The following is a 26,253-nucleotide window of genomic DNA, read 5'->3' as shown; positions in this document are numbered from 1 at the left end:
TTTAAACAATGCCTGGCACCAGTAGCGACGTGCTTTGAGCCCCTAATATGGGGGGCCTTCTCCTCCTCTCCCCTAACTATTGAATAATAATAATAATAACTAGTAAAGTATTGTTTAATAATAATCAATACGGATAATTTAAATTAATCAGGATCTAAATTTCCGAGAAATATATATATATANGGGGGGGGGGGGGGGGGGGGGGGTTGTTGTTTGTTGGAAGTGTTGTTTGAGCTATAGCTCATTGGCTGTTTTTGTTCCTATTTCAATTATTTAGAAACACCTGATGAAGATTTTTTTATTAAATAAGAGTGATGAGTTTAAATATCATCTAGTAAATTGGGGAATGTGTGCTAGCTATGTAGAATGGGAGTCATGACCTTAGGAGTAGAAAAGTATTGCATAGGGCTTTCTTTGCTAGATGGCTTTGGCATTGAGCGGTAGAAATGGATAGTTTATGAAGGGGAGTGGTTGGTTTGAATAATGGGGAAGGTAGAGGCATTTGGAGCACCCTTATTGTAGGATTTTGGTCCACGTGGGTTGGGTTTTGTGGAACAACAATAGGAGTGGTATTTTGTAAAAATCATTTCCTTCAAAGTGGGAGATAAATGGCAACTTTTGTTTTTGGCAATCTTCCCCCCCCCCCCCCCCCCCCCCCTTCCCCCCAACACACACACAAAACAAGATTATGAGGTGGTACATGAGGTCTTTTTAAGACCCACCAGGTGTGTAACTTAGTTGGGAAAAAAGAACAAGGACATAAAGTAGATCTGAATCAAGGCAGAGTACTGTTTAATATGAGTAATCTTACTTCAAACAAGTATGTATTTTCTAAACTCCTAGCCTCCTCTTCAACCTCTCTAGAATCAAGTCCAAATTGCTAAAGATCCTTGAGCTAAAACAAGCTAGGACATAGGAAGAGAGCACACTGTACAGGCCAAAACATTGGAGCTTCCATAACCAGAATAAACAGCAGTGACAAATCGCTTTCTACTTCTCCCAAAAAAGCTCTCTCAAGCTTCTTGAGCTACTAAAGTCTAAAACAACCAGTAACCATATATAATAGACATTTTTGTGTCTGTGTGTGTGTGCAATACAACATTTGGCAAAGCTGATTCATATCAGACAGCCATATCAACAACAAAAATATCCTTTTTTTACCTTTGATTTTCAAATTTTCATTAATATTTAGCCTAACAGATGGTCAATTATAACCCTTGTTCTTAGTTTTTAAAAAAGAAAAGAAAAATTATATACATATATAACTTAAAGTTTACTGAAAAGAAAACAGGGGCAAAGCCCTAGTACACAGGACTACCAAGTCTAATTTTTTTTTTTTTAAAGAAAAGAGATGCAAAGCCCTAAGACACAGGAGTAACAAGAGCCCCACCACCAAAGAATTAACACAAAAAATTACAAAGATCTTAAAAAAAATCAATAAAAGGAGTACAAAAAAGATTCCCAATATACTTATCAAAAAAAAAGAAAGATTCCCAATATCCCTCATCCATTCAAATATAGATCTTAAAAATAAAAGTCCCAATTGAAGAATGAGGTTTTAACTCCTTCAAACCTGTCCTAAAATGTCGTTTCTTACGAATACTCTACATCAAAAATATAGGAATAGCATTCCATACATTTGATAACCATTATTCTAAATCAACAAGTGGACTACCCATGACATGGGTTATCCAGGTCAAGGGTAAAACTACTATGAAAGAGTAGAAAAATTAGTCAGAAAAAAACAAAAAAACAAAAACAAAAGATTATGAGAAAAATACATGGGTTAATGATATAGTACTGCATATCAGGTTGGACTTAGCCACCCAATGAAGTCAAAATAACACAAACAAGCTACAAACAATGATGTAATGCACAAAGTCCTGCAGCTGCTTATTGTCAAGCCTACTTGGTTACCAAAGGAAAGAACAAATGCAAAAGGTCAACAACATGGTTCTGACTATTGTCAAATTAGCCTTGATTAGTCAAGGGGCTAAAAAAGACCATGCCACCTCAACATATGGAAAACCTGACACACAACAGGTCCAATTACAAAGATCAAACATGCCATTATTCTTTTCCTACCAAAAGACAAACTAAAAATAAAAGCATATCATAAAATCGTCTTCATTGATAACTGGAGCCACTCAATCATTATAAAATCCACTGAATGGCAGAAAAGCTCTGACCTTTTCCTCTTTTATTTTTTGGGCATGTAAAACGGAGGGAAAAAATGTTGGTCCAGATATCCAGCAAGACTTAAGCCATCATCCTTAAGAATTAAACAATATACATTTTTGGATTATACTTAAACTATATCATATTATTCAACAAGTTCAAGGTACTGAATCAATGACGTTTCTATATTAGCTTTGGCTGTCTGAATCAAAGAGAAACCTCAATAGTTTCTAGATGGCAGCTTAAAATAATATCTAGGACTTCAATGACCCAGATTAATGCACTAAAATTATTCCACTCAGGTATAGTAACAAACTATGCTGCTAAGGCAGAAAAGATGCATGCCTTAATTTAATAAAAGAAACACTGGTGTTCAAATGAACAGATAATTATGCTGCTGAAACTGAAGAAGATGTAAGTAAGTGTGAATCTAACAGAAATGCAGGGAGCTACCACACATGTCTGCATGTTTGTATCATTCACTTAACTGCAATGTAGACACGGGCTCTGATGACAAGAGGAAGAGATCTCTGAGGATCCATCAGTTCCCGTAACAACCTTCGGAGGAGAAATGGAAGGTCCTGCATTCTCTGTAAAAAGAAAACATCATTTGTACGTGAGATAACAATGACTTCGGCGCAGGGTGCTTAGATATGAAAAAAAATGTAATTGTAAATGATAAAAAAAAAGTCACGAATGTTGCACCAACTGGTCTAATGCAGCCAATAAGTCATAATAAATACATTTATATATATAATTGAAAATTTTTAAATGCATACATGCATGCATACATACATTAGAATATGGCCAGAGATCTCATATATTCATCTTTTTTTGTTTTGTGTAAGTATATTCCATCTTCTAGTTCAGGAAATATAATATGATTCTCCAAATGTTACCTTGATTTACTGGGAGTTTTGTGAATGCAACTATACATTACGAATTAGGTGGGAAATTTTTGAAAACTAACACAGTACAACCAGTTGGATGACATTTTATATCTTCATATGAAGAGAACTGAAGATATTTAACTTCTCATTCATAATTACTATACAAATCAGCTACCATGGATGGAATGATGCCACAGTGTCAAAAAAAAAAAAAAAAACATTTTCAAAGAAAAAGGGGTACGCTGGTCAGATTATTTGAGTTTCTCTTATTTCAGCTTCTTTCCTTTATCATATTTAAGTCTGCTATTAACCTTTCAAAACGGTTCATGTATGGTTGATGTGATCATTTTACCAAAATTTCATGTGTCAGTCAAGCAAGTCAGTTAGGTATGAATGCCAGTGTCACCCTTCTTTAGGGACACAGCTGAGTCCAACCTGTTAAAGTAAAAGTGTTTAGGGTTTGATAAGTTGACCCTAACACATAAAATATTATTTCTATATAAAGTGTTTTGTCCAGTTGGAGAGTATATATCATCTCTCAAGCTAGAGAGTATATCATTGGACCCAGTTGGAGAGTATATATCATCTCTCAAGCTAGAGAGTATATATAATTCAATCCCAGCTTGTTACATAATAAACCCAAACAAGTCTAACATAAAACTTTGGTAAACATATCAACAATTTGAACTCTTGTAGAAACATATGGAATAGCAATTATACCATCGTCTACTTTCTCTCGAGTAATACGACAATCTACTTCTATATGCTCTCATAGAACATAGGATTGGAGACAATGTGAATTGTTGCTTGATTATCACAATGCATACTCATAGAAACCTTTACAACAAATTTTAATTCCTCAAGTAAATGCTTAATCCACATAATGATGATGAACACAAGGAAAACAAAAAACAAACAACAAAGAGAAAGAAATCGGGATGCAATTCTAAGGGAACATAAAAACTTAGAGAGAGATGAACAATCAGTAAAACCCCAACACCGAGACCAATCAAACAAACTACGCTAGCAAAGGACTTTTAACTCTTCCAACGTCTTCTCGGTGTCCTCAAAGGAGTGACGATTTCGTTCCAACCATACAATCCACATCAAACAACCCAGAACCAAATTCCAAATATACGAAGTATGATTCCCAAGCCAAGCCATTGATGCCAGCAAAATAACAAACCCACCACAATGCTTGGCATGACCCAATGAATGCCGAAAGCATGAAGAATAACAGCCCATAATGTGTATGTAACTGGACAATGAAGAAGTAAATGGTCCACAGATTCCCCATTACAACAACACATACAACACCGATTTGTCAATAAACAACCCCTAAGCATGAGATTATCCAAAGTAAGAATCCGACCATGAGTAGTTGTCCACAAAAAGAAAGCCACTCGCTTAGGAACCTTAGTTTTCCAAATACCCTTCCAAGGGAACACAAATTTCTGAGCATTCTGGATCACATGGTAGAAAGACCGGGTGTCAAATTTACCATTTCCTTTTAGGCACCAACAAAGAGTATCACTTACCTCTGCACTAGATTTGGCAACAACAGTTTGTTTCTTACTTAAGAGCAATAGCCAGTAGTAGCCTTTCTATCTAACGGCGATCCTGCCCAATCAGCATCAATATAAGCTTCTACCCGTAGGTGACCGTTAGCTTCATACAAAAGACCACGGCTTGGATGTGCTTTAAGATACCTCATAATCCAAATAACTGCCTCCCAATGTGGAACGTGAAGGTGAGGATCTTTCATAGCCAGCGATATCTCTCAGGATTAGATAACAGCTCCCCCTGATCTTCATACAATTTGACATTAGGATCCATAGGAGTCTCCATTGGTTTAGATCCTAACAAGTTGGTTTCTTCCAAAATATCCAACACATACTTTCTTTTTGATAAACTGATGCCTTCTTTAGATCGTGCTACCTCAATACCCAAGAAATAATGAAGTTCACCCAAAGCCTTAGTTCGAAAGGAGTTTTGAAGGTATCTTTTCAAATCATCAATATCCTTTTTGTCATCACCATTGATTATAATATCATCAACATATATTATCAACAAAATCTTTCCCTTTGCAAAGGTATAAGAAAACACAGAATGATCAGAGTAGCGACATTGCAATCCAAACTTTAACATTGCTTCACTAAATTTACCAAACCAACCTCTGGTAGATTGTTTAAGACCATAGATGGCCTTATGCAACCTACACACTTTTCCAAATCCCCTTAAGCAACAAACCCAACTGGTTGCTCCATATACGCCTCTTCCTTTAAATCACCATTCAAGAAGGCGTTTTTAATGTCTAACTGAAATAGTGGCCAGCCCAAATTAGTAGCCAAGGAGATCAAAATCCGGACATAAAAATTTTTAGCAACAGGCAAGAAATGTCTCTACATAGTTGACACTTCATGTCTGGGTATACCCTTTGGCAACCAAGCGAGCCTTCAAACACTCAATAGAACAATTAGGCAAGTACTTCACAGTATAAACCCAATGACAACCAACTATAGTTTTCCCTGAAGGATGAGTAACTAAAGACCAAGTAGCATTTCGAGATAGGGTAGACATTTCTGCCTCCATAGCAGACTTCCAACCAGGGATGGACATAGCCTCCTCGATAGACTTAGGAACAATAGTAGAATTCAAGGATGTGGTAAAAGCATGGAGAGATGAGGTGAGGTAGAGATTTTCAACTATTATGGTTGCTGGCGACAGGGATACCGATGGGTGTTGGTCGAAGGGTTAACGGCAGTGGACTGGGGGCTTTGATACCATGTTGTTAAGGTAAAAGTGTTTATGGTTTGATAAGTTGACCCTAACACATAAAATATTATTTATATATAAAGGAGTACAGTGACATTATTGTTTTGCCCCTGGTTTAAACCCATAACACAACTAAAACCCTAAAATTCTTCAACTGTTGGTTTCTAATTAAATAAATTCCTGCGTATCAGCTATATTAATAGATTCCAAAGTTTTCTCTGCTTGGTGATGATTCCAGGCAAACCTCAAAGTACTGATTATTAGGGTCTTCATTTTCTTTTTGTTTAACTTCTCCTCTATCCCTCACATTTGATAGTGTCTGGCATCACATGTCCTTTTTTAATACTTATACTAATGTTATTTTTTTATCTTTCTCTACCCTTTTTTGTTCCCTCAACTGAATTCAACTTACTTTCTTACAGGTGCATTAGTCCACAACTCTCCCTCATCTTTTCATCAATAGGTTCATCTCTATCTTTAAATGGATTTCCTCATTTCGAATCCTATCAATATAGAAAAAGTTTATTCTTCCACCTTTTGTCTTCATTAAACTACTCTTTTTTATAGGTAAATAAAACTTTATTAAAAGGAAATTGAAATAGTACAAGCTGCACCCCTGGTACACAGGTAGCGTAATAAGGGAAAACAAGAAACTAAGCAAAAGTTCACAAATCTAAAAATCCAAAAGGGGAGGAATGGAAAGAACCCTCATTTTTTTTTTTTTTTTTTGGATAGATAATAAGACTTTAATTGAAATAACTTAACATCATGTTCACGATGGTGAACACTATGAACAAGAAACAAACACAACAAGTTCAAGAACTAAAGCTAACAGATTGTAAGAATTTAGAAAATGAAATACAATGCGTAAAGCCCCAAATACGAGTCCACTGAAACAAAGCACCGAAGAGAAGAGATTTTAAGAGGTCAAAGGTTCTCTCATTGTCTTCAAAGGTACGGGTATTACCATATTACGATCCTGCCAAACTAACCGCATCAAACATGCTGGGACCATATTCCATATAGTTGACAGGTGATTTCCAAACCAATTTTCTCCAAGTAAGAAGAAGAGAGCTAATTGTTTTCAGAATTACCCACTGAATCCCAAACACCTCAAAAACTTCACTCCTTAAAGCGTTAGAAAATTTACAATGGAATAGAAGATGATCCACAAATTCCCCATCACAACAACACAAGTAACACCTATTAACCAGGAACTAACCTCTCTTAACTCCTAGTAGTCATCCAATCAATCAAAGAAAGCAAGAACTGTTTCAACAAGCTTCTCCCCCACCCCTCACCACCCTCTCCGATTGAAAAGTTTGGTGGTACAGTTCACTCCAAATAGTCCAAATGATATGCAATGGAATTACCCCCCAAAAAACTACCTACCTCATGCCGACCAACACCCCTATTCCAACAAGCTAGCACTTCCAACACTAGCTTAGGCACCACCCATGAAACACCAAGCGCACGCTAAACACAAATGTCCATAAACTATATGCAGAAGAACAATGAAGTAGTAGGTGATCCATCAATACCCAACTATTCTTACACATCCAACAGTGGTTAAAAACACATATTCCTCATCCTGAGATAATCCAATGTAAAAATCTTTCCCTTGGTAGCTGTCCAACTGTCCAAGTGGAAAATAGCTTCCTCAGAAGGAGCTTTCACCTTAGAAATACTTCTCCTCAGGAAAGAATGACTTCCTCCAGCAGTTAAAACTCTATAATATGACTAACATCAAGAGAACCATTCCTGGCAGGCATCCACGCCATTCTATCTTCCCCTTTCCAACCAATATTACTTTATATCCAATCTTTTCTAAGAGAAGTATCAGAGGTGCAATCAAACTCAATATGAGTTGTATAATTATAGTCAAGCCCACAAATCCTATACGTATTCCTATTTTATGAACTTAAGAGTTGAAATCTTAATTGTATAATATGTATTAATGATGAAAAATTTTCTTCGTCAACCTTTTGTCCTCATTAAATTACTTTCAATCCTATCTTTCATAAGAGAAGAATCAGAGGTGCACTAAAACTCAATGAGTTGTATAATTACTGACTAGCCCACTATAGACCATACTTCTCCTCCTAAGATGAGTTGTATGAGTTATATATCAAACTCAAGATGCGTGTGTTTGATATTTAAGTTTTGTGCCTAACATCAAAAGGACCAATATTTGTATCATTGAATTTCTGGATCCAACAGAACATGCTTCTCCTCTCATATCTTATAATAGAAGGCAAATATATATATATATACACACACACACACATACATATATATGAAATTTTTTAGTCAATATTGAATGTGTGATCAAATGCCGTCATCAACTTCAAACTTATCTCCATATTCATGCCGTATATTTAAAATCAGCATTCCAATAAACAAGTCGTTAACAAGAACAATTTGCTAGCAAATCTAAAAGATTTTATGCATAACCCATACAAAATTTGTTAGTCAATATTGAATGTGAGGTCAAATGCCGTCATCAACCTCAAACTTATCTCAATATTCATGCCATATATTTAAAAGCAGCTTTCCAATAAACGAGTCCTTAAAAAGAATAATTTGCTAGCACATCTAAAAGATTTTATGCACACATAAACACGCACACACATAATTACCTGAATCAGACCATTGGAACGCCCACCAAAAAGGCGATTGTATGTTTGAACCTTTCTTTTAATCTCAGCAACCTCCGGGTCATGATGCCGCCTTAATGAAGCCTCTCCAGGAACCAACAAGGTAATTTGACGACGACACAGTGGGCATTTACACGGCTGAATTGTTGAACTGTGATGCCAAACCTCCATAATACAATTGCCTGAACACGAAGACAATAAATTAACTACCTGATTTTCATAATATTTATTGAAAACAAATTCCAAGTACACCACCAATTGACTAGGACAATATTCCGTTTAATAACATTACCCACAGTTAAAAATATACCCAAAGCAGCTGTCCACACATCTTTTTTTTTTTATAAGTAAAAAATTTAATTGAAAAGAGGCTACTTCAAGCAAAGGGCATAAAGAAGCCTAAAGAATTACAAACAAATACAGAAAATTATATACAATGAGAAAGAGACTCAATACACACAAGAACATAGTCTTTATTCGTAAGTCCCCAATCTCGAGACCAATCAAACAAAGTCCCAACAAAATAAGCTAGAAGTTGGTCCCTTCATCCCTCCAAATCCTCAAACATTCTCCTATTCCATTCTCACCAAAGAATCCACATCAAACAAAGTGGAACCAAATTTCAAATATCCAACAAATTTTCCCAAACCAATTCCTCCAACCAAACAAAATATCTTTTGTACTCCCTAGCAAAACCCAAGAAATACCAAAAGACCTAAATACAAAACACCACAATTGATAAGCCTTCTTACAATGAATCAAAAGGTGATCCACCCGCTCCCCACTACATTGACACATACAACTCCAATCCACTATAGCATATCATCTCCTCCTAAGATTGTCACAAGTAAGAATCTTGCCCCATGCTGCCGTCCAAACAAAAGACACTTTTCAGGGGCCTTCACTTCCCGAATACCCAAATACCTTTCCAAGGGAAAGTGACAACAGAGGACCCATTAAAATTTATACACTCTTCCAACCAAACTAATCGGTGGTCACAAATTTCTATTACTTCTACATTTTTTTTTTTTTTTTTTTTTTTGCGGCACTAAAGTTATAAATGAAGCATTGTTTATTTATACACTCTTCCAACCAAACTAATCGGTGGTCACAAATTTCTATTACTTCTACATTTTTTTTTTTTTTTTTTTTTTTTGCGGCACTAAAGTTATAAATGAAGCATTGTTCCAAAGCAGCAAGAAGCATAAACTTCCTAAAACCTCTCCACAACTCCTCAACAATGCTGGATGCCATCCAAACCTAGAGCTTTATCCCTTCCTTTCCTTGAGTATGCATAACATATCTTCCTTTTTGAACTCCATCCAACCCATCTCCGTCTCATCAATTGGAGCCACTTCTAGCTCCTCAAGAATCAATATTACACTCAATTTTTATTCAATATTTGTGTTTTTGCTAATTACACAACCTCTACCTTGTTCTTGGAATGGGAGAAGATGCAATTTGAGGTAGAAATTATTCGTAATCTTAATTCATATATAAAGTGCAAAGACCTTTCTACACTATAATAGGGAGTTTTAGAAATAGGAGAAAAAAAAAAGGATAATATCTACCCCAAGGAAAGGAGAGAAGAGGAAAGGATTATTTTGTCTTGTGTTGATTGCATGTTTATAAGAGAAAACAGAGAGAATGAAATTGATTTGCCATTACGCTATGCCTTCTTTTTCCTCTTACTTCATTGAGTTGAAGGATAAAACTTTCTTTTTAAAATAAAAATACATTGAGTGATTCTCTTCGCCTCCAATCCACCCACTTTTGGGCAGATTGTAAAAGTGAGCCTAAGAGGGGTAAACTCCCTCCATCCAGTGAGACCAATTCACAAAATAGATCTATGGAACATATAGACATGTAAATCCATTATAGGCACAATGATGTCAAACTTGAGCCAAGTCACAATAATCTTTAAACGCGATGCAATTGCACAAATGCCAACTTGTCGGCTTGCTTCCATATCATCGTTTGTGAGATTTCTCTAATATAATTCTCATGTGATATTCCCTATCCACGTAGTAAGGGGTGAAGGGTGAGGCCAAAAGTTGAATCCCCCATATTTTTGGGTTCCCAGCAGTATAGCTTTATATGGGTTCTTGTTTTGTTTGAGAAAAATTACTAAGACTTCATAATTGTCAACAAAAATCAAAGAGTACATAATCTAACATGTCATTTACAGGCTTATGAGGACACTTTGTTTTAGGAACCCACTTTAGAGTAGACACAAAGAAGAGAGAATAAAAACTCAGTATCAGTCCTGTGAATTACAAGCAATAAAATGGCGGAAAACGAAGAACCTAGAATTTAATCTGAGTAATTCAACAATCTAATTACAATTCTTGAATGAAACAGAAGTGAAGAAAGAAAGGCACTGACCGCAGAACCAGTGAGAGCAATTGGCTTGACAAGGAATGTTGAAGCTGCTACGGCACACCGAACAGCAATCGTCCGCCAAAGGATCATCCATGTCTCTCTCTCTCTCTCTCTCTCGTTAGGCCTTTTTCAAACCAATTTACCAATGAGACAAGTTTTGAATAGCACCTCCCAAAAGTGGAACTCACTGCGTGTATCGGTACAGCAAAAACCAAAAACTGATTGGTGCGATGATAAGTAGCACCCGTGGTATTGCCGTATTGGTATATATGAGCTCGCTTTTTAATTTTTATTTTAAACCTAAAAAAAAAAAAAAAGGTACTTTTTTTTATTACACTAATTTTTGCACTAAAAATTAGTGTAATGAAATTGGTACATACGGGCTCGCTTTTTTATTACTTGTTTTTGCACTAAAAATAAAGATAATGCTAATTTTTTATTTACCAAAATACCATATATCTTTATATTGAGTGTTAATTTTGAAAATCTAACTGTTGAATATTGTATATTCTTATTATATCATTCATGCTTGCAAACTTTCAAGAAGTTCAAAGATCAATTAATATGTTATCTAACAAATGTTAAAATTTCAAGTTTTTATTATTTAAAATCGTATATAAAAAGTAAGTTTATTGATCAAATATAAAACTGTTAGAATAATGTGGCCCAACATGATATTTTATTATCAATAATTAATTATTCCAGAATTCTTGTGAAATTTTGCAATATTTTTATGATGTAAAATATTGGAATATTGAAATATGTCTATTTGATATTCTAGACTACGATTATAAATCATTTCATTATAGTCCTTGACTTGTTTTTTTTATTACACTAATTTTTGCACTAAAAATTAGTGTAATGAAATTGGTACATACGGGCTCGCTTTTTTATTACTTGTTTTTGCACTAAAAATAAAGATAATGCTAATTTTTTATTTACCAAAATACCATATATCTTTATATTGAGTGTGAATTTTGAAAATCTAACTGTTGAATATTGTATATTCTTATTATATCATTCATGCTTACAAACTTTCAAGAAGTTCAAAGATCAATTAATATGTTATCTAACAAATGTTAAAATTTCAAGTTTTTATTATTTAAAATCGTATATAAAAAGTAAGTTTATTGATCAAATATAAAACTGTTAGAATAATGTGGCCCAACATGATATTTTATTATCAATAATTAATTATTCCAGAATTCTTGTGAAATTTTGCAATATTTTTATGATGTAAAATATTGGAATATTGAAATATGTCTATTTGATATTCTAGACTACGATTATAAATCATTTCATTATAGTCCTTGACTTGACCAAATCCATCACGATGTAGCCTATTCTAATAGGTACATTATTGGACCATGATGGAAAGGAGATGCAAGTTAAAATTGCTCAAACTATGAAAGACAATAAGAGCTAGTCTTTCGATGGTTAGTGCATAATATTCTCGGAAGTCCTTCCATAATGAGATTTATGCACGTTAAGTGTTGGCCTTAATAAATCTATCATGTCATTGCCAGTAACTTGGCCTCCTATAAGAGGTGATGTCATTATAGTGATTCTAAATATGAACGATAGATTAATCCATGTGTTAGTATTGAGTTACAAAAGTAATGACATGTTAATGAACTTATTCATTAATGAATCTAATTAATGAAGTTGTTTATTAACGAATGTAACATATTTGTTACATAAATTGTTATTACAATAGAAAGGATTTTATAACTGGTCATGTCATTTCTGAATATTATATATATTGCCAAGGCCACACTTGCAAGGGGTGTGAGAAGAGGAAAAAAAGCTCTTATTAATCCTGATCAATTGGGGAGAGCATCCTAACTGCTTGTGAGGTCCTTGAATAATATAATTTAGTATGTAAATTTCTCATATCTTAGTGTTGATTTTTATTACATATGCACATAATATAATTGTTAATTGATAGATGTATTATATTTGTTTCTCTAGAATTATTAATTTTTAAGTATAATTCCTACAAAAATAACATCCAATTTGAACAAAATTTGATATGCATGTTGAGAACATAAGGAACATGAAATTCATCAGTTAAATTCAAAAAATAGATATATGAGAAGTTTGAAAAATTTCTCTCTAAACTAGTTTGGGGAGAAACTTTGTTCCTCTTAGAGCTAAACTCTATCTTTATTTTTCTCATGGGTTTTATTGTTTAATTTGAGTTTATGATTTTGACAGATTCTTTGCTAGATTTTTTCAATCTCTAGCTGGTTTGCAGTTTGAGATATGTATGCTATAGATTTGGTTTATGTAGAAAGAGTGATTTTTATTTATGGGGTTTTTAAGGTTTTGGTCGATTTGTAGTTTATTTTGATATAATAACGAGATATATGTATATGTGTGTGTATATGATTTTGTAGCTTATATGATTGATAATTGGCTTCTGTTTTTAAGAGGTTGTGTTTTAGTTTAAGACCTACATTATTTTATTTTATTTTATTTTTTGATGAGAAATACGTGTATTTTTATTACTAAACGGATAAAACATCCTGAAAAACAAAATGTTCAATACATGGGAGAGTTTCCTCAATCCAAGTAACAAAGTCTTCTCTTCCTTTGGCATGATGGGCCAAAGTGTGTGCTGGCTTATTTCCAATTTGCTTAACATGTTGTATCTGTGTTCTTCGAAAAGCTTGCAAGCTGTGATGAGTGTCCTGTATGATGATGTCAATGCTGGTTGGTGCTGTGGAGATATCATTCAAGGCAGTTGAGAGAATGGTCGAGGTTGTCTCAAAAATGACATCCTGGAGTCCAACATCTTTGGCGAAAGTGACTGCTTCATGCATGGCTTTTGCTTCGGCTTCAAGAGGTACCAACGGTAGTGGCATGCGCTTGCTCAGAGCTACCACAACTGACCCCTCATGGTCACGTACTACAACTCCAATTCCCACAGACTTGGAGACGGCGAAGACAACGGCATCGATGTTGATCTTGTACCACGAGAAGTTTGGCGGGGTCCACTCTATATCTGCGGGTTCCTTATGATGAGGTTTCGCCAGGCGGGCAAGCTGGTAGCTCTCAATCATGTTTTGGGCTTTGTAGATTATCTCTTGGCTAGACTGTCTTGTGGTCCCATGGCGTGCTTTGTTCCTTGTATACCACATACACCATGCAATGGTGACCACCAGCTCAAGCAACTCCTTGCCTACATGTTGGACAAAGATGAGATGACAAATGAAGTCTACGAATTTCCTGTAGTGTACGGCATGCATGTCAATGGGTAGTGCAGCTACAGTCCAAGTCTCATGGGCTTTTATGCAATCCCAGAATAGGTGTCCACTTGCCTCTTCACTTAGTCCACATGCTTCACATAGAGCCTCCTCTAGGATTCCACAGTGACAGGGGTTTACTTTGGTGGGTAGTGTGTTGTGACATGCCTTCCATGTGAAGGTCTTGAATTTATTTGGAATGTTGAGGGTCCATATTGTGTGCCAGAAATGAGTGTGGTTAGAGTCATGTGATGTGGTGCATGGGTTTGCATGGGGAGATAAGGACAGTGCCACCTTATAAGCACTATTTACAGTGAATATACCTCTTGGAGTATAAGCCCATATTAAGCGGTCTGTAGTGGGATTTCAGCTCCTTGGTATCCCCAAGATTGTATCAACATCAGCTGGCAAGAAGTGTTGCCGAATCATGTCTGCTTTCCATTCACCCATTTCATCATCTATGAGAACGCAAACCCGTGAGTCTTGAGGTAGTGTGCCCGCGGCGAGGTGACTCAAAAAGTGGAATGTGTAGGCAGCCACTTGTCAAGCCAAATCTGGATTGAGGAGCCATTTCCCATGTGCCATCTGCTGCCCGTCTTGACCACCTCTTGTGCAACCATGATGCTTCTCCAAGCAAAGGAAGGTTTTGAGCCCAACTCTACATGTAGGAAGTCAGTATTTGGGAAATCGAGCTTTGAGGAGACGGTGAACTAGGGAATGGGTGTTTGTTTGAAGTCTCCATCCTTGCTTGGCGAGAAATGCCAAGTTGAAAGCCTTTAGATTTCAAAATCCTAAGCGACCATCAGATTTTGGAACATAGACTTTATCCTATGACAACCATGCCATTTTATTTCTTCCATTTGTTTGGCCCCACTAGAAGAAGTGCACCATGCTAGTCATCTCATCACAAAGTGTATCTGAGAGTTTGAAGACACTCATTGTATAAGCTGGGATTGCTTGGGCCATTGCTTTAATGAGAATCTCCTTTCCTGCCTAGGAGAGCAGCTTTTCCTTCCATCCTGAAGGCTTATTGTCTAACCTTTCCTTCAGAGCACAAAAGGTGTTCTGTTTTTGATCTACCAACGAGCGAGGGTAGGCCAAGGTAGGTTTCATGTTGTTGTATAACCTCAACACCAAAGCGTTGCTTCATCTCTTCCTGCAGGTCCTGTGTGGTATTTCGATTGAAGAAGAGAAAGGTTTTCTCCCAATTTATTTTTTGTCCAGATGCATGCTCATATGTCTCAAGAATTTGTTCCAGGTGGCTATAGTCTTCCTGAGTAGCTTGGTAGAAAATAATACTGTCATCTGCTAAAAAAGAGATGTGAAATCTATGGGCCGAGTGGGCAAGCTGCTACTCCTTTAAGTAGACCAATTGCTGTGGCCTATTGGAGAAGAAATGAGAGTCCCTCTGCACAAAACAGAAAAAGGAAAAGAGAGATAGGGTCCCCTTACCTCAAACCCCAAGAAGGGATGATGTGGCCACGAGGCTTACCATTTAACCTGACAGAATATGTTACTGAAGGCAACCCCATTTTTTTATCAAAACCCATCTTATGCATGATATCCTGAAGGCAACCCCATTCCACTCTATCAAATGCTTTACTCATGTCAAGCTTTAAGGCCATCTCCCATATTTTACCATTTCTATTTTGGTTTAAGTAATGCATGGTTTCAAAGGTGACCAAGATTTTATCAGTGATAAGGTGATCGGCCATGAAGGCACTCTGGTGTTCACTGATTATTTTTGGTAGGAACCTCTTAAGTCTGTTTGCAATGACTTTTGAGGCTAGCCTTGAGATGATATTGCTCAAGCTTATGGGTCTGTATTGTGTTATTTTTGTAAGGTTCTTAACTTTGGGAATAAGAATAATATGAGTCTCATTAAACTTGAGGGGAATAATGCTCAAATTTAAATAGTCAAGTACAACTTTAGTAAAACAATCACCAGATAAATACCTAAAGTGTTGGTAAAATAAAGAAGGCATACCATCAGGACCCGGTGATTTCTTTGGATACATTTACTTTAATGCTCGGTGGACCTCATCTGCCTGGAAGGGTTGGCACAAGAATTTGTTCACAGAGTCAATAACAATTGGTTTGACTGCTGCAACAACTACTGAAGTGTCTGTAGGACCATTGGAGTGAAAAATATCACAGAAATAGCCCAAAGCAATCTGTTCCATTGAGTGATCATTAGTTTGCCACCTGCCATGGTCATCAGTCAAACCTTCAATGAAGTTTTTCTGCTTGCGGTTGGATGCCTTTTAATGGAAAAAAGATGTGTTTCTATCTCCATCTGTGATCCACATTTGCTTTGCCCGCTAGTGCCACATGGTGTTTTTTGCGTCCAACCAACAATCAAGAGCTTTGCGGACCTCTTAGATTCATTCAAAGTTTTGTTGTGGCTGGTGATCAAGTGCTTGCAACTCCTGCTCCAACCATGCTATTTGGCATCCAACATGGCCAAATTCTAGTTTGTTCCATGATGTCAAGCTAGCCCTGCAACTATCAAGGTAGTTTGTGATAGGTATGCCCTCTGGTTTGTAGAGCCCTTCCATCCATGCTTCTTAAACGACTTTGGCACAGCGAGGGTCCCTTAACCACATTGCTTCAAAGTGGAATGGAGGCTGTGATTTAGGTTGTCAATGCCGTATTAAAGGGAGGTTGATTATGAGCATAGAGTGATCCGAAGCAGATGCAAGCACATATTGTTCGATAGTGTTTTGGAAAAGTGACTTCCATGCTATGGTGGCAAGTGCTCGATCCAAGCGGATGTAGGTTCGACCATTAACAGGATGATTACGAGACTGAGTAAATAGAGAGCTAGTATATCCCAAGTCCGTAAAACCACAGTGATGGATCATTTTGCGGAACCAGTCCATTTGTCTAGCTAGCCGCAATCTCCCTCCACTATTTTCTGTTTGGCTGATGATCTCATTATAGTCTCCAAGGCATAACCATGGAAGATTTTAAAGACTCGAGTAAGGTCCATGTTTCCTCTCTTCTGCTTGTATTAGGTTCTCCGTAGAAGCTGGTTAACCTCCATTTCAAACCTATGTCATTACACAAAATATGGGCATCAATAAACCACCGTAAGAAATTTTGGACATGTACCTGCGTGTTGGGTTTCCAAAGAAGAGCCAGTCCACCACTAAAGCCATCACTGGACACTACAAGTCCTTGGTTATAATCCTAGTTCTGTTTCATGCTATTTAGTTGTTCAGTGGTGAGTTTTGTCTCCACTAAGAAGACACAAATGGGAGCTTTTCTCTTCAGTGCCCTCTTGAGAGCGTAACTGTTTAGGGGTTCCCAAGCCCCCGACAGTTCTAGCTTATTATATTCATTGCGTTCGACGGTGCTGCGTAGCAGCCACCGCCGATACCAAGTTGTCCGCCAAAAGTTTACTCGGAGCCTTTGTTTCATCGTCCAGGCATTTTTTCTTTTTGCCTGTGAGAATGGAAATATCTGGTTCAGTGTTATCACACTTACGTTTTAGGCCAAGCACCTATTCAGTATTTTCAGAGGTGTCCATTGCATGGGTCGGTGGCCCAAGTTTACGCCATGTACCAATTTTTGGGCCCACTAAAGATTCAGTGTTGCAGCTTAGGTGTGAGTATGAGATGTGTGGTTCAAGTGTAATGGAGGTAAGGTCCTGTGTCCCTGGCAAGGTAGTGATGTCTTTTCGTGGAGTAGTTGACTTTAAGGGCTAAAAAATGGAAGTATTTTCATGGGCACATGGGTGGGATTCTGCTAGTTGCATGGAGTTTCTATTTGGAAAGTAATTTATAGCGTGGTCAATTTTCGTAATGTGTGCATGGAAAAGATCATGATTTGATATTATTTCTTTCTTTATTTGTAGGGGTATGTTTGAAAAGTGGTGCTAAAGTCATGCTAGTGTCAGACGATGATGGTGGTAATGGTGGGTCCGAGGTGTTTGCCATTGGTGGGGTCGGTTTTGTGGATAGGCAAGGAGTGGGGCGGTGAGTCGGGGGTGGCGATGTGGTTTGTGTTATCTTAGTGTTCACAGTTTGCGGTTGCTGGATGTTGTGTACGGTTGCCCGAAGCCAAGGCCGTACTGCTGCTCTTCTTTCTTTAGTGAGCTGCCACTATCAATCCAAGTTTGGCAGCCTTTCTCGTCATGATTTAGGAGGCCACACCAGTAGCAGTACACGGGTAGCCTTTCATATTAAGCAAGATCCAGAGTGGGTCCGAGTCACCTAAGTCTACAAAACGGCCACGAGAAAGGGGTTGGCTGGTATCAATGTCAACTTGGATTCGAAGATAACGACCACGACATTCTCCGGTTGGCGACGCATCAACTTGTTTCAGTTTACCCAGGGATAACCCAATAGCTTCTGTGTTGGCTCGGTTCATTCGGCTAAAGGGTAAGTTGTCCACCTGAATCCAAAATGAGGCGCTGTTAAACTTGGCATCATCAACGGACTCCTCTACCATCGATTTATAGAAACCTATCAGGTACTTGTCAAATGATCATGGTTGCTGGTCAAGGATCTTAAGGGAGTCGGCTTCATTGGAGAAAAGAATCAAAACCATATTGGATCCGAGATCTCAGAGTTCGAAGTCTTGTATGGAGCGCCACATGCTTTTAAGGGTCCATGATAGAGCTTCCATGCTAGCTCTGCGTTTGGTGAAAAGCTTTGCAATAAGGACCTTACTGTTATCTTCAATATCGAATGCAAGAGGGACGATTTGGCTTTCTTGTGTATTGAATGATAGCTTTGCCCATCATTCAATAAGGTCGTCCATGGCTAGTGAGGGTGGGTAGTGAAGATTTAGAGAAGACACTAAAGATGAGGTTCCACCGAAATGAGGAAAATGAGGCCTATACAGGCATTAGGGTTTCATCGTTGCAGGTCGTCTCAAGGGAGAGAGCCAGCGAGAGAAAAAGCAAATCGATTGAGACCAACATAATTTAATTATACTACTATGCAAAGCTTGAGACCAACATAAATTCCATCCCGCTCCTACAAACATATCAAATGCTAACAAAAGCTCTTGCTCCACATTTTTAAATTTTCATACAATGGTAACAACTTCTACTTGCTACGTTTCTACTAATCTATCAACTTGTACTTGATACTTCTAATAATCTTTCACCAACTATACATAAAAAAGGTGTCAGGAGCCTTAAGAAGAATTTTTTTTTTTTTTTTTTAGTTATGTCTCTTCTTTTGGTAAGGCTTGTTGATCAAAACACACCGTTTCATTCTAAAATTTCACTTCATTTGTGCTCACTCACTGCTGAGACAAAAACTCATGCACAGAGAGTGATGGACAGCAAAAGGGAATTAGTTATAAGAAGATAAGTCGATGAGATGATCAGAAGCATTGGATTATGGTTCTCACTCTCTTTTAATTTGTAAGTTTTCTAATTTCGCCCTTTACTTTTAAAAAATCTCAAAGTGGCAAATCCTTCCTCTCCTTCTTTTTTTCTTACTAAGGGTCTATTTGGATACCGCTTATTGTTGAAAACTGAAAACTGAAAACTAGAAACTGAAAACATTGTAGCAAAATAATTTTTATTAAATGTGTAAATATTGCCTTGAGATCCAATTTTAAAGAAAATTTTGCATAAATTAATGACTTGCAGGTCACGTGAACAGTGCACGGAACCCACAAAAAATGGCCAAACGCACCATCAAAACGCTAGACGCACTATCCAAACGAAGGCTAAGTGTCCATTTGACATGATTAATTTTGCCAACTTATTTTATTATATAACTTTTTTTTGCTACTATTCATGGGTCCTATTGAACTTTTTTGTATTATTCATAGGTCCCACTATACTATTTCAGCTAAATTTTACCTTTATTTACAATACTTTCAGCAAAAAAATTTCAGTTACAGCAAAATAAGCGGATTTCAAACAAACCTTAAAATTATCCTCCTCTCTCAAGAGGAGCTGCAGCCCAGCTACCCAGGTCAGCTCTCCCTCCTTCTCTAGCTCTTTGAGGATTAGATCTGCATAGTTTTTATGTGATTACAAGTTTATGGTCTGTTTGAATTAAGGGGAGAGTGGAGAAGAATAGAGTTGACTAAAAATATGCTAATTTTGGGTTAATCCTACTCTACTCTACTCCCCTTCCTTCCTCCTCAATTCAAACAGACCATTAAGATTTGTTAAACTTGAAACTTTGGAAAGAGTTATTATGGTTTTTTTTCTTAAAAATCTTAGTTAAGCTGGTTTTTTTTTTTTTTTTTGTGGGTTATATTAACCAAAAATTGGGTACCCCTAAACTTCTATTTTTAATAAATTGCATTCAAGAACTATCATCTTTATTTTGAGGGTTTTAAATTACGAGCATACCTCTGACTAAGGTTGAAACAAGTTTAGGGTCTGTTTGGGATTCGCTTATTTTACTGAAATTAAAATTTTTTTACTAAAAATACTGTTGATAAAGGCAAAAGTTAGCTGAAATAGTACAGTGGAACTTATAAATAATATCAAAAAGTGTAATGAGGCCTATGAATAGTAGCAAAAATAAGTTGAATAGTAAAATAAGTTGGCTTTTTAATTTAGATCCAAACACACACTTATTTTGTGCATCCAACAAGTTTTTGTGGAAATGTTTTGCTATCGGTGCCACGGTTTGATTGGAAATTACCCAATTAGTATTTTCAGGATGTGTTCACCGATTGTTCACTGGTTTGTGAATTTTAAGGAGAGGAATACTATTGTTTTTATGCTATTACTTTAAAAATCAAAGTAATTTTTTATACATGAAACAAAATAAAACAAAAGCTTATAACCACAAATCTACCATAAGTGTGTGCCTTCTCAATATATGTAAACTATGGGATTATGTAAAATGTTGAGTGAGGGAGTTCGACAATGATATGTGGTGGCTTAGGTGTAAGTTGGAAGGGGCAATTGAAAGGTACATCCTTTTCTTTTTCTTTTTTTTTTCTTTTTTTTTTTTCTTTTCTTTTTTTTGTGTATAAGTAACTGAAAGCCAAAGGTACCTTTTTATTAGAAAACTATAAACTTTACATGCATAATTTTATTTGATTGGAAAGCAAACCATAACATTGTTTGAAAATTTTCTCCTTTTTGGTGGAAATAATTTATATGGAGATTTATGTTGTTCTGGTTTTTTTAACAATTGCAATATATGTAGTCTCGCATGATGTTAATTATACTAATAAATAGATCTTTTAGGAGAAGGGGGTGGTAGCAAAAAAATAATTTCATATAGACATATAGGGGATGGATTAAGACTTAGATTCTAATGTGGCATTGCTTACCGTGTCTTGCATTTCAGTTGAATTTTTCCTTTTGAGTGATTATTAGGGAAATTCAGTTGGGTTTTATGCATCGAGTGGCTGTGATAAAAATTAGAGTTTTATGGTTCTGCTAACACAAGTTGAAGTTTTTGGTGTCCTGTTGCCATTGTGTGTATCAAATCTTATGCAATCATCTTCACATGTGTCTTCCCTTGCTAATAGTTCTGGAAATAAAAATCACATTTTCGTATAATCTTAGTCTTGACTCATCGACCAACTTATCAATTTGTCTGATTCAGGAATACGAAACACAGCCAAAGAATTTCTCTCCATTTTCAACTTTGTCACCATTCTCTGTTTATCAAAGCTTTTGAGCTTATATATTTTATCACACAGACCATTTGTATTAACCATATTTTATCACACAGAAACAGTTATTGTAAATAGATCATTTGTATTAAACCTCTTTTCTATGTTTATAACTGAGTTTTTCTAACAAAAACTAATTTCATATGGTAGAATTTATTGTTAGAATTGTAAGCAGAGTAGAGTCTCTAAAAGTGAATACGGTGTCGGTGTGGTATTAGTGCTGCATTTGATAACATTGGTTGGTATTAGCAAAAACAATGGGCGCATCAAACCTGAAAGCTACTTCTAATCAAATCTGGAATTAAAAAATTCCAGTTTTTGTCTGGCAGGTAAATCGCAATTATTGATCCATAAGCTGTTCGTTGACCTGAAGTACAAGATTTGGCCTTGGGACTTTTTAATTGTAGTTGGATGTTGGAGTATGGAGAAAGCTGTCAATTAAGGTAATGTCGAGGGTGGCTTGCGTATGGAATTTGTATTCCTTAGGGCAAAAGGTTTATTGTACTTGTAATTGAATTTTGAAATGTCAATTTTTCATTTTTTTTATTTATTCTATTCACACTAAATATGATTTACATATTGGTTGTGTAATTGTGTTTGTGCGGCATCTGAATGCTTGAGCCCATCTAGTCTTGGACCTCCGCTACAAGGGCACAGCACACAGGCCCAGTTCTCACTCACCCAAAAGCCCAATCTGTACCTACACATGCCGGGGGCCCAAGCCCCACTACGAGACATGATCGGCGATTACTTTACCGGGCACGTAAGAAGGGTTCGGCGAACGGGCACGCCACCCTCGTTTGCCCGGCTGGATTCTCTGAAACGCCTCTGCCGAGATATCCACAAAAGTGGGAACCAAGTTCCGAGGTCATCCGAGCCTAGGCTTCCACTTATCATCACTTCTACTGGACCTCCCAACGCACTAAGCACGAAACGTCTCTGCCGAGCTATCCACAGAAGTGGAAACCAAGTTCCAAGGCCATCCAAGCCTGGTCTCCCACTTACTGGCAACTCTACTTGACCTTCTATCGCACTAACTGCTGGAACATTAAAAGCCTCTCCCTGGACTTTGAGCTATAAAAGGAAGAGAGGGACAAGGAAGAAGGGGGTTGTTGGACAAAGTGAGGGAGCGAACAGATATAAGAAAAACCAAGGAAAACACTTTGAGTGGAGAGGTGGGGAGGCACTAAAAGAGAGAAAAGGGATCTCATTGAGTCTCCATGGTGAAAATGACCCAGAGTGGAAAATCCTGACCCAACATACAAATAAGTTGTGAGCCCAAGTGGGACTTGGTCCATCAGTCTCATTTGCACCCCGCACAGTGTTATAAATAGGTTTAACACTGATTGGCGTCTTAGTCTGATAATAAAGAGTTATCATCATGAACGGACACTATAGGTTGAAACTTCCTTTTAAAAAAAAAAAAAGGTTTAATATTTGAACTTATATTATTGTTCAATATAATGGCAAGATTTTGGGGATAAGACTGTTTAAGATAATCTTTCCCAAACCTGGAAAAAAGTGGAAACTTTATGCATGGGGTATGAATGTAATGACAAATATATAAAGAAGCTCCAACAAAAGATGATGAATAGTAAACAGGATAATAGCATTATACAATGCTTCAAACAAGTGCCCCAAAAGCTTCTGAAAGCTATAATGACTGCCTCATTTTTTATTGTTGGTGCAGCACCATAACAGCAAAGCATCATACTTCTCTCCAGCTTGTCCTTACACAGTATACACTAAGTCCATTAAATCTTTTTTTCTTAGAGTAACTTGTCATTTTTTAGATTAATCCCAGCAATAAGCATTCTTCTACATGTATAAGTCCACCATATGCCATATTCAACCATTAGGTAATATAGACAATCCTTCAAACACAACTTTGTTTCTAAAAACCAAATAGACCATAAGATAAGACACCTTCAATCAGAATTACAAGCAAGGTATTATCAGAAGCATGTTCAAATATTAAATAATCACTAAAAAGTTATTGATTGAGGTTGCAATAAATCAAACCTTTATGCTACAAGCAAACCACACTGCTCTAGCAGTTGAACAAGCAAAAATAAATAATTAACAGTTTCTTAATTCCCTCTCTCCTCCATAAAACACATAACAAGCTGAAGATATACTGTCTTTTATATAATTAGGTTAAACATGTAGAGAGCATTTTGAACCAGTTTCAAGTTTCAACAATAAGACTAAACGGCAAAAATAAGAAGGTAGTCATATTTCTTGAATTAGATTACAAACAATGTAATAAAAAATTATATGTATTCTATACTGATAATATACATTAACATTGACCATTTGAGTTTAAGTGGAACAAATAAAATAATTTTTCAACTACATCCAACTGTCAACATGTCCATTGAATTTCGCCAAATATCTACATTATTAACAACAAAGCATAGCAAGTGAAAGCCTATATTAAAATCATGGATTCTTAAATATTTTCATTATTAAAGTGTAAGTATGAAAATGTAATCAATTTAAATTATCATATCAACTCATTATATTTCTTTGCACGAAAAGCAATCCTCTAGTAAAAATCTTACCTTAACTCATAACCTTTTTAGTAAGAGATTAAATTCTATAAGGATGGGGTGTAAAACCTATGTTTTACACCATCCAATAAGTGATTGCCACATTAGCATTTTACTTAAAATTTATTAAAATTCAATACATCCTATCATATCTAATAACATCTCAATAGATTCCCAATTTGGTTGGATTTATATATGGGTATTAGAATTGATTGAGTGTGATTGTGTTTATTCTTAAATATATGATAAGATGATGTGGCATGTTAGGATTAGAGGGGTAAAACATGGGTTTTACACCACATCCTTATAGAATTTAATCTCTTTTAGTAAAGGCCAACTTTCCTACAAAAAAACAGTTGGTTTAGAATATCATTTTAATGTTTGTTATAAACTCAATTAGTTTCAACAAAAATTTCACATTAAGAATTTTTACTTTCTAAAAAACATTTCCATGTCAAATTTCACTAAATATACAACTGTACGTGAAGCCTGGGGCCAGAAATTAATGTTTGTTAAGTTAATTATGGAAAAAATAAAATTATATATATATATATATATATATAATTTTCTCTGACACCTTGAACGAGCTTATCTCTGTTATTAAAAACTTTCTTGAGAAATGTACTTGTACGGTATAGGATCCTCGAGCCATTTGGGCCTTTGACCCTAGCCCTATTGTACGGTACCTGGCCCAGACCCCTTGTACGGGGTAGGGCCCTAGGCCCACTAAGCCATAGGCCTAGGCCTCGTGCCGCGATGCTTGACCCAAGGCACATTGGGCCTGTAATCTTGGCCTAGACACACCTCGGGGCGCAATTTGGGCCTTGCCCGGTCAATTATGTCTCGGATGGGAACGTGATTGCTCGAAGGTCCTATCTCAACTGCCTAGTATAGCTTGGGAAATATCGCTGCCACACAACCTTTAGGAGGTGGGAACCCGTTCCAATGCCACTACTACCACTCTCAACGAAACATTCACTTAGAAACAATGGAATTGGACCCCCATTTCCACTTATAATCAGGAATAATCATGACACTCCCACTAACCTCACGCTATAAATAAGAGACTAGGGTGAGAGGTTGAGGGGGTTGGAAAATCTGGAGAGAAAACGAAGAAGAAAGAGTGACTAAACCAAGAAGAAAAAAGAGTGACTCTGTGAGGTAAAGAGAGGGGTATAAGGAAACCAGAGTGTATTTGGGTTACCGAGCATAGGACCACCATAGTAGAAAACTCAAAGCTCACGATACAAATAGATTGTGAGCCCAAATCGAGGTTGAGCCCAATAACCATATTTTGGGTATGCACAGTACTATTTATGATCCGAGAGAGGGAGGGATTAATTTCGAATATTTAATCTTGAAGCCCAGCAGAAAACTTGTAACCACCATAATTTCTTATCTTACCAAGTGATATTATTGTGCCACGATTAATTGAACCCAACAATCATACTCACAGTTGGTTTCTTGATGGTATAACAAAAATTTAATAAAAAAAGTCCAACTTAATGACAATATCAAATCTAAAAGATAAGGACAAAAGACAATGATTTATAAACACTCGACATGGACCCAATTGAAGGTCGGTCTTATTACCTCTCTTAGTTAACTATTCCACCAAACGTTTTCTCAATGCATCCTAAAACTATTACAATCCACGTCGTCAACAAAATCTATGGTTATCAAGAAAACAAAAATAAACATTAAATCTAGGACCCAAATACAAAAACACAGCACTAAAACTAGTCTTCTTATTTAAATAGAAAATTTCATTTTTTAAAAACCAAATCAACAAATTAAGCTACAACCCAACTCAAGTTAATAAAACCAACATCAAGTTACTTAAAGCGGCTATACAATTTTTTTTTTTTTTTACAAGATATAATTTCTACTCTAACTTAATCTAAGTGTATATGTGTGTGTAGCTCCTCCTGGAGACTTGAACCCAACCCTTGCCCCT

The 26,253-nt window shown here is 36.5% G+C and overlaps 2 protein-coding genes across 2 annotated transcripts; both read right to left on the bottom strand.

The window, feature by feature from the left end:
* Positions 1 to 674: 674 nt before the first annotated feature.
* Positions 675 to 11,122, bottom strand: LOC112001083 (uncharacterized). Its single transcript, XM_065760875.1, has 3 exons — positions 10,886 to 11,122; positions 8,483 to 8,682; positions 675 to 2,768 (listed from the first exon to the last, which is right to left on the bottom strand). The coding sequence occupies exons 1-3, from the start codon at positions 10,974 to 10,976 to the stop codon at positions 2,658 to 2,660; spliced, it is 402 nt and encodes a 133-aa protein (XP_065616947.1). The 5' UTR covers positions 10,977 to 11,122; the 3' UTR covers positions 675 to 2,657.
* A 2,270-nt stretch (positions 11,123 to 13,392) lies between these two features.
* LOC112001074 (uncharacterized) lies at positions 13,393 to 15,755 on the bottom strand. Its single transcript, XM_024033238.1, has 2 exons — positions 15,623 to 15,755; positions 13,393 to 14,066 (listed from the first exon to the last, which is right to left on the bottom strand). Exons 1-2 carry the CDS (start codon positions 15,753 to 15,755, stop codon positions 13,393 to 13,395), a joined length of 807 nt encoding a protein of 268 aa, XP_023889006.1.
* Positions 15,756 to 26,253: the final 10,498 nt, after the last annotated feature.

This window comes from Quercus suber, unplaced genomic scaffold (genome assembly GCF_002906115.3).
Source record: "Quercus suber isolate HL8 unplaced genomic scaffold, Cork oak 2.0 scaffold_385, whole genome shotgun sequence".
Classification (NCBI taxonomy): domain Eukaryota; kingdom Viridiplantae; phylum Streptophyta; class Magnoliopsida; order Fagales; family Fagaceae; genus Quercus; species Quercus suber.
Note: the sequence above shows the minus strand (reverse complement) of the source record. Positions and strands in the feature narration are given on the sequence as shown.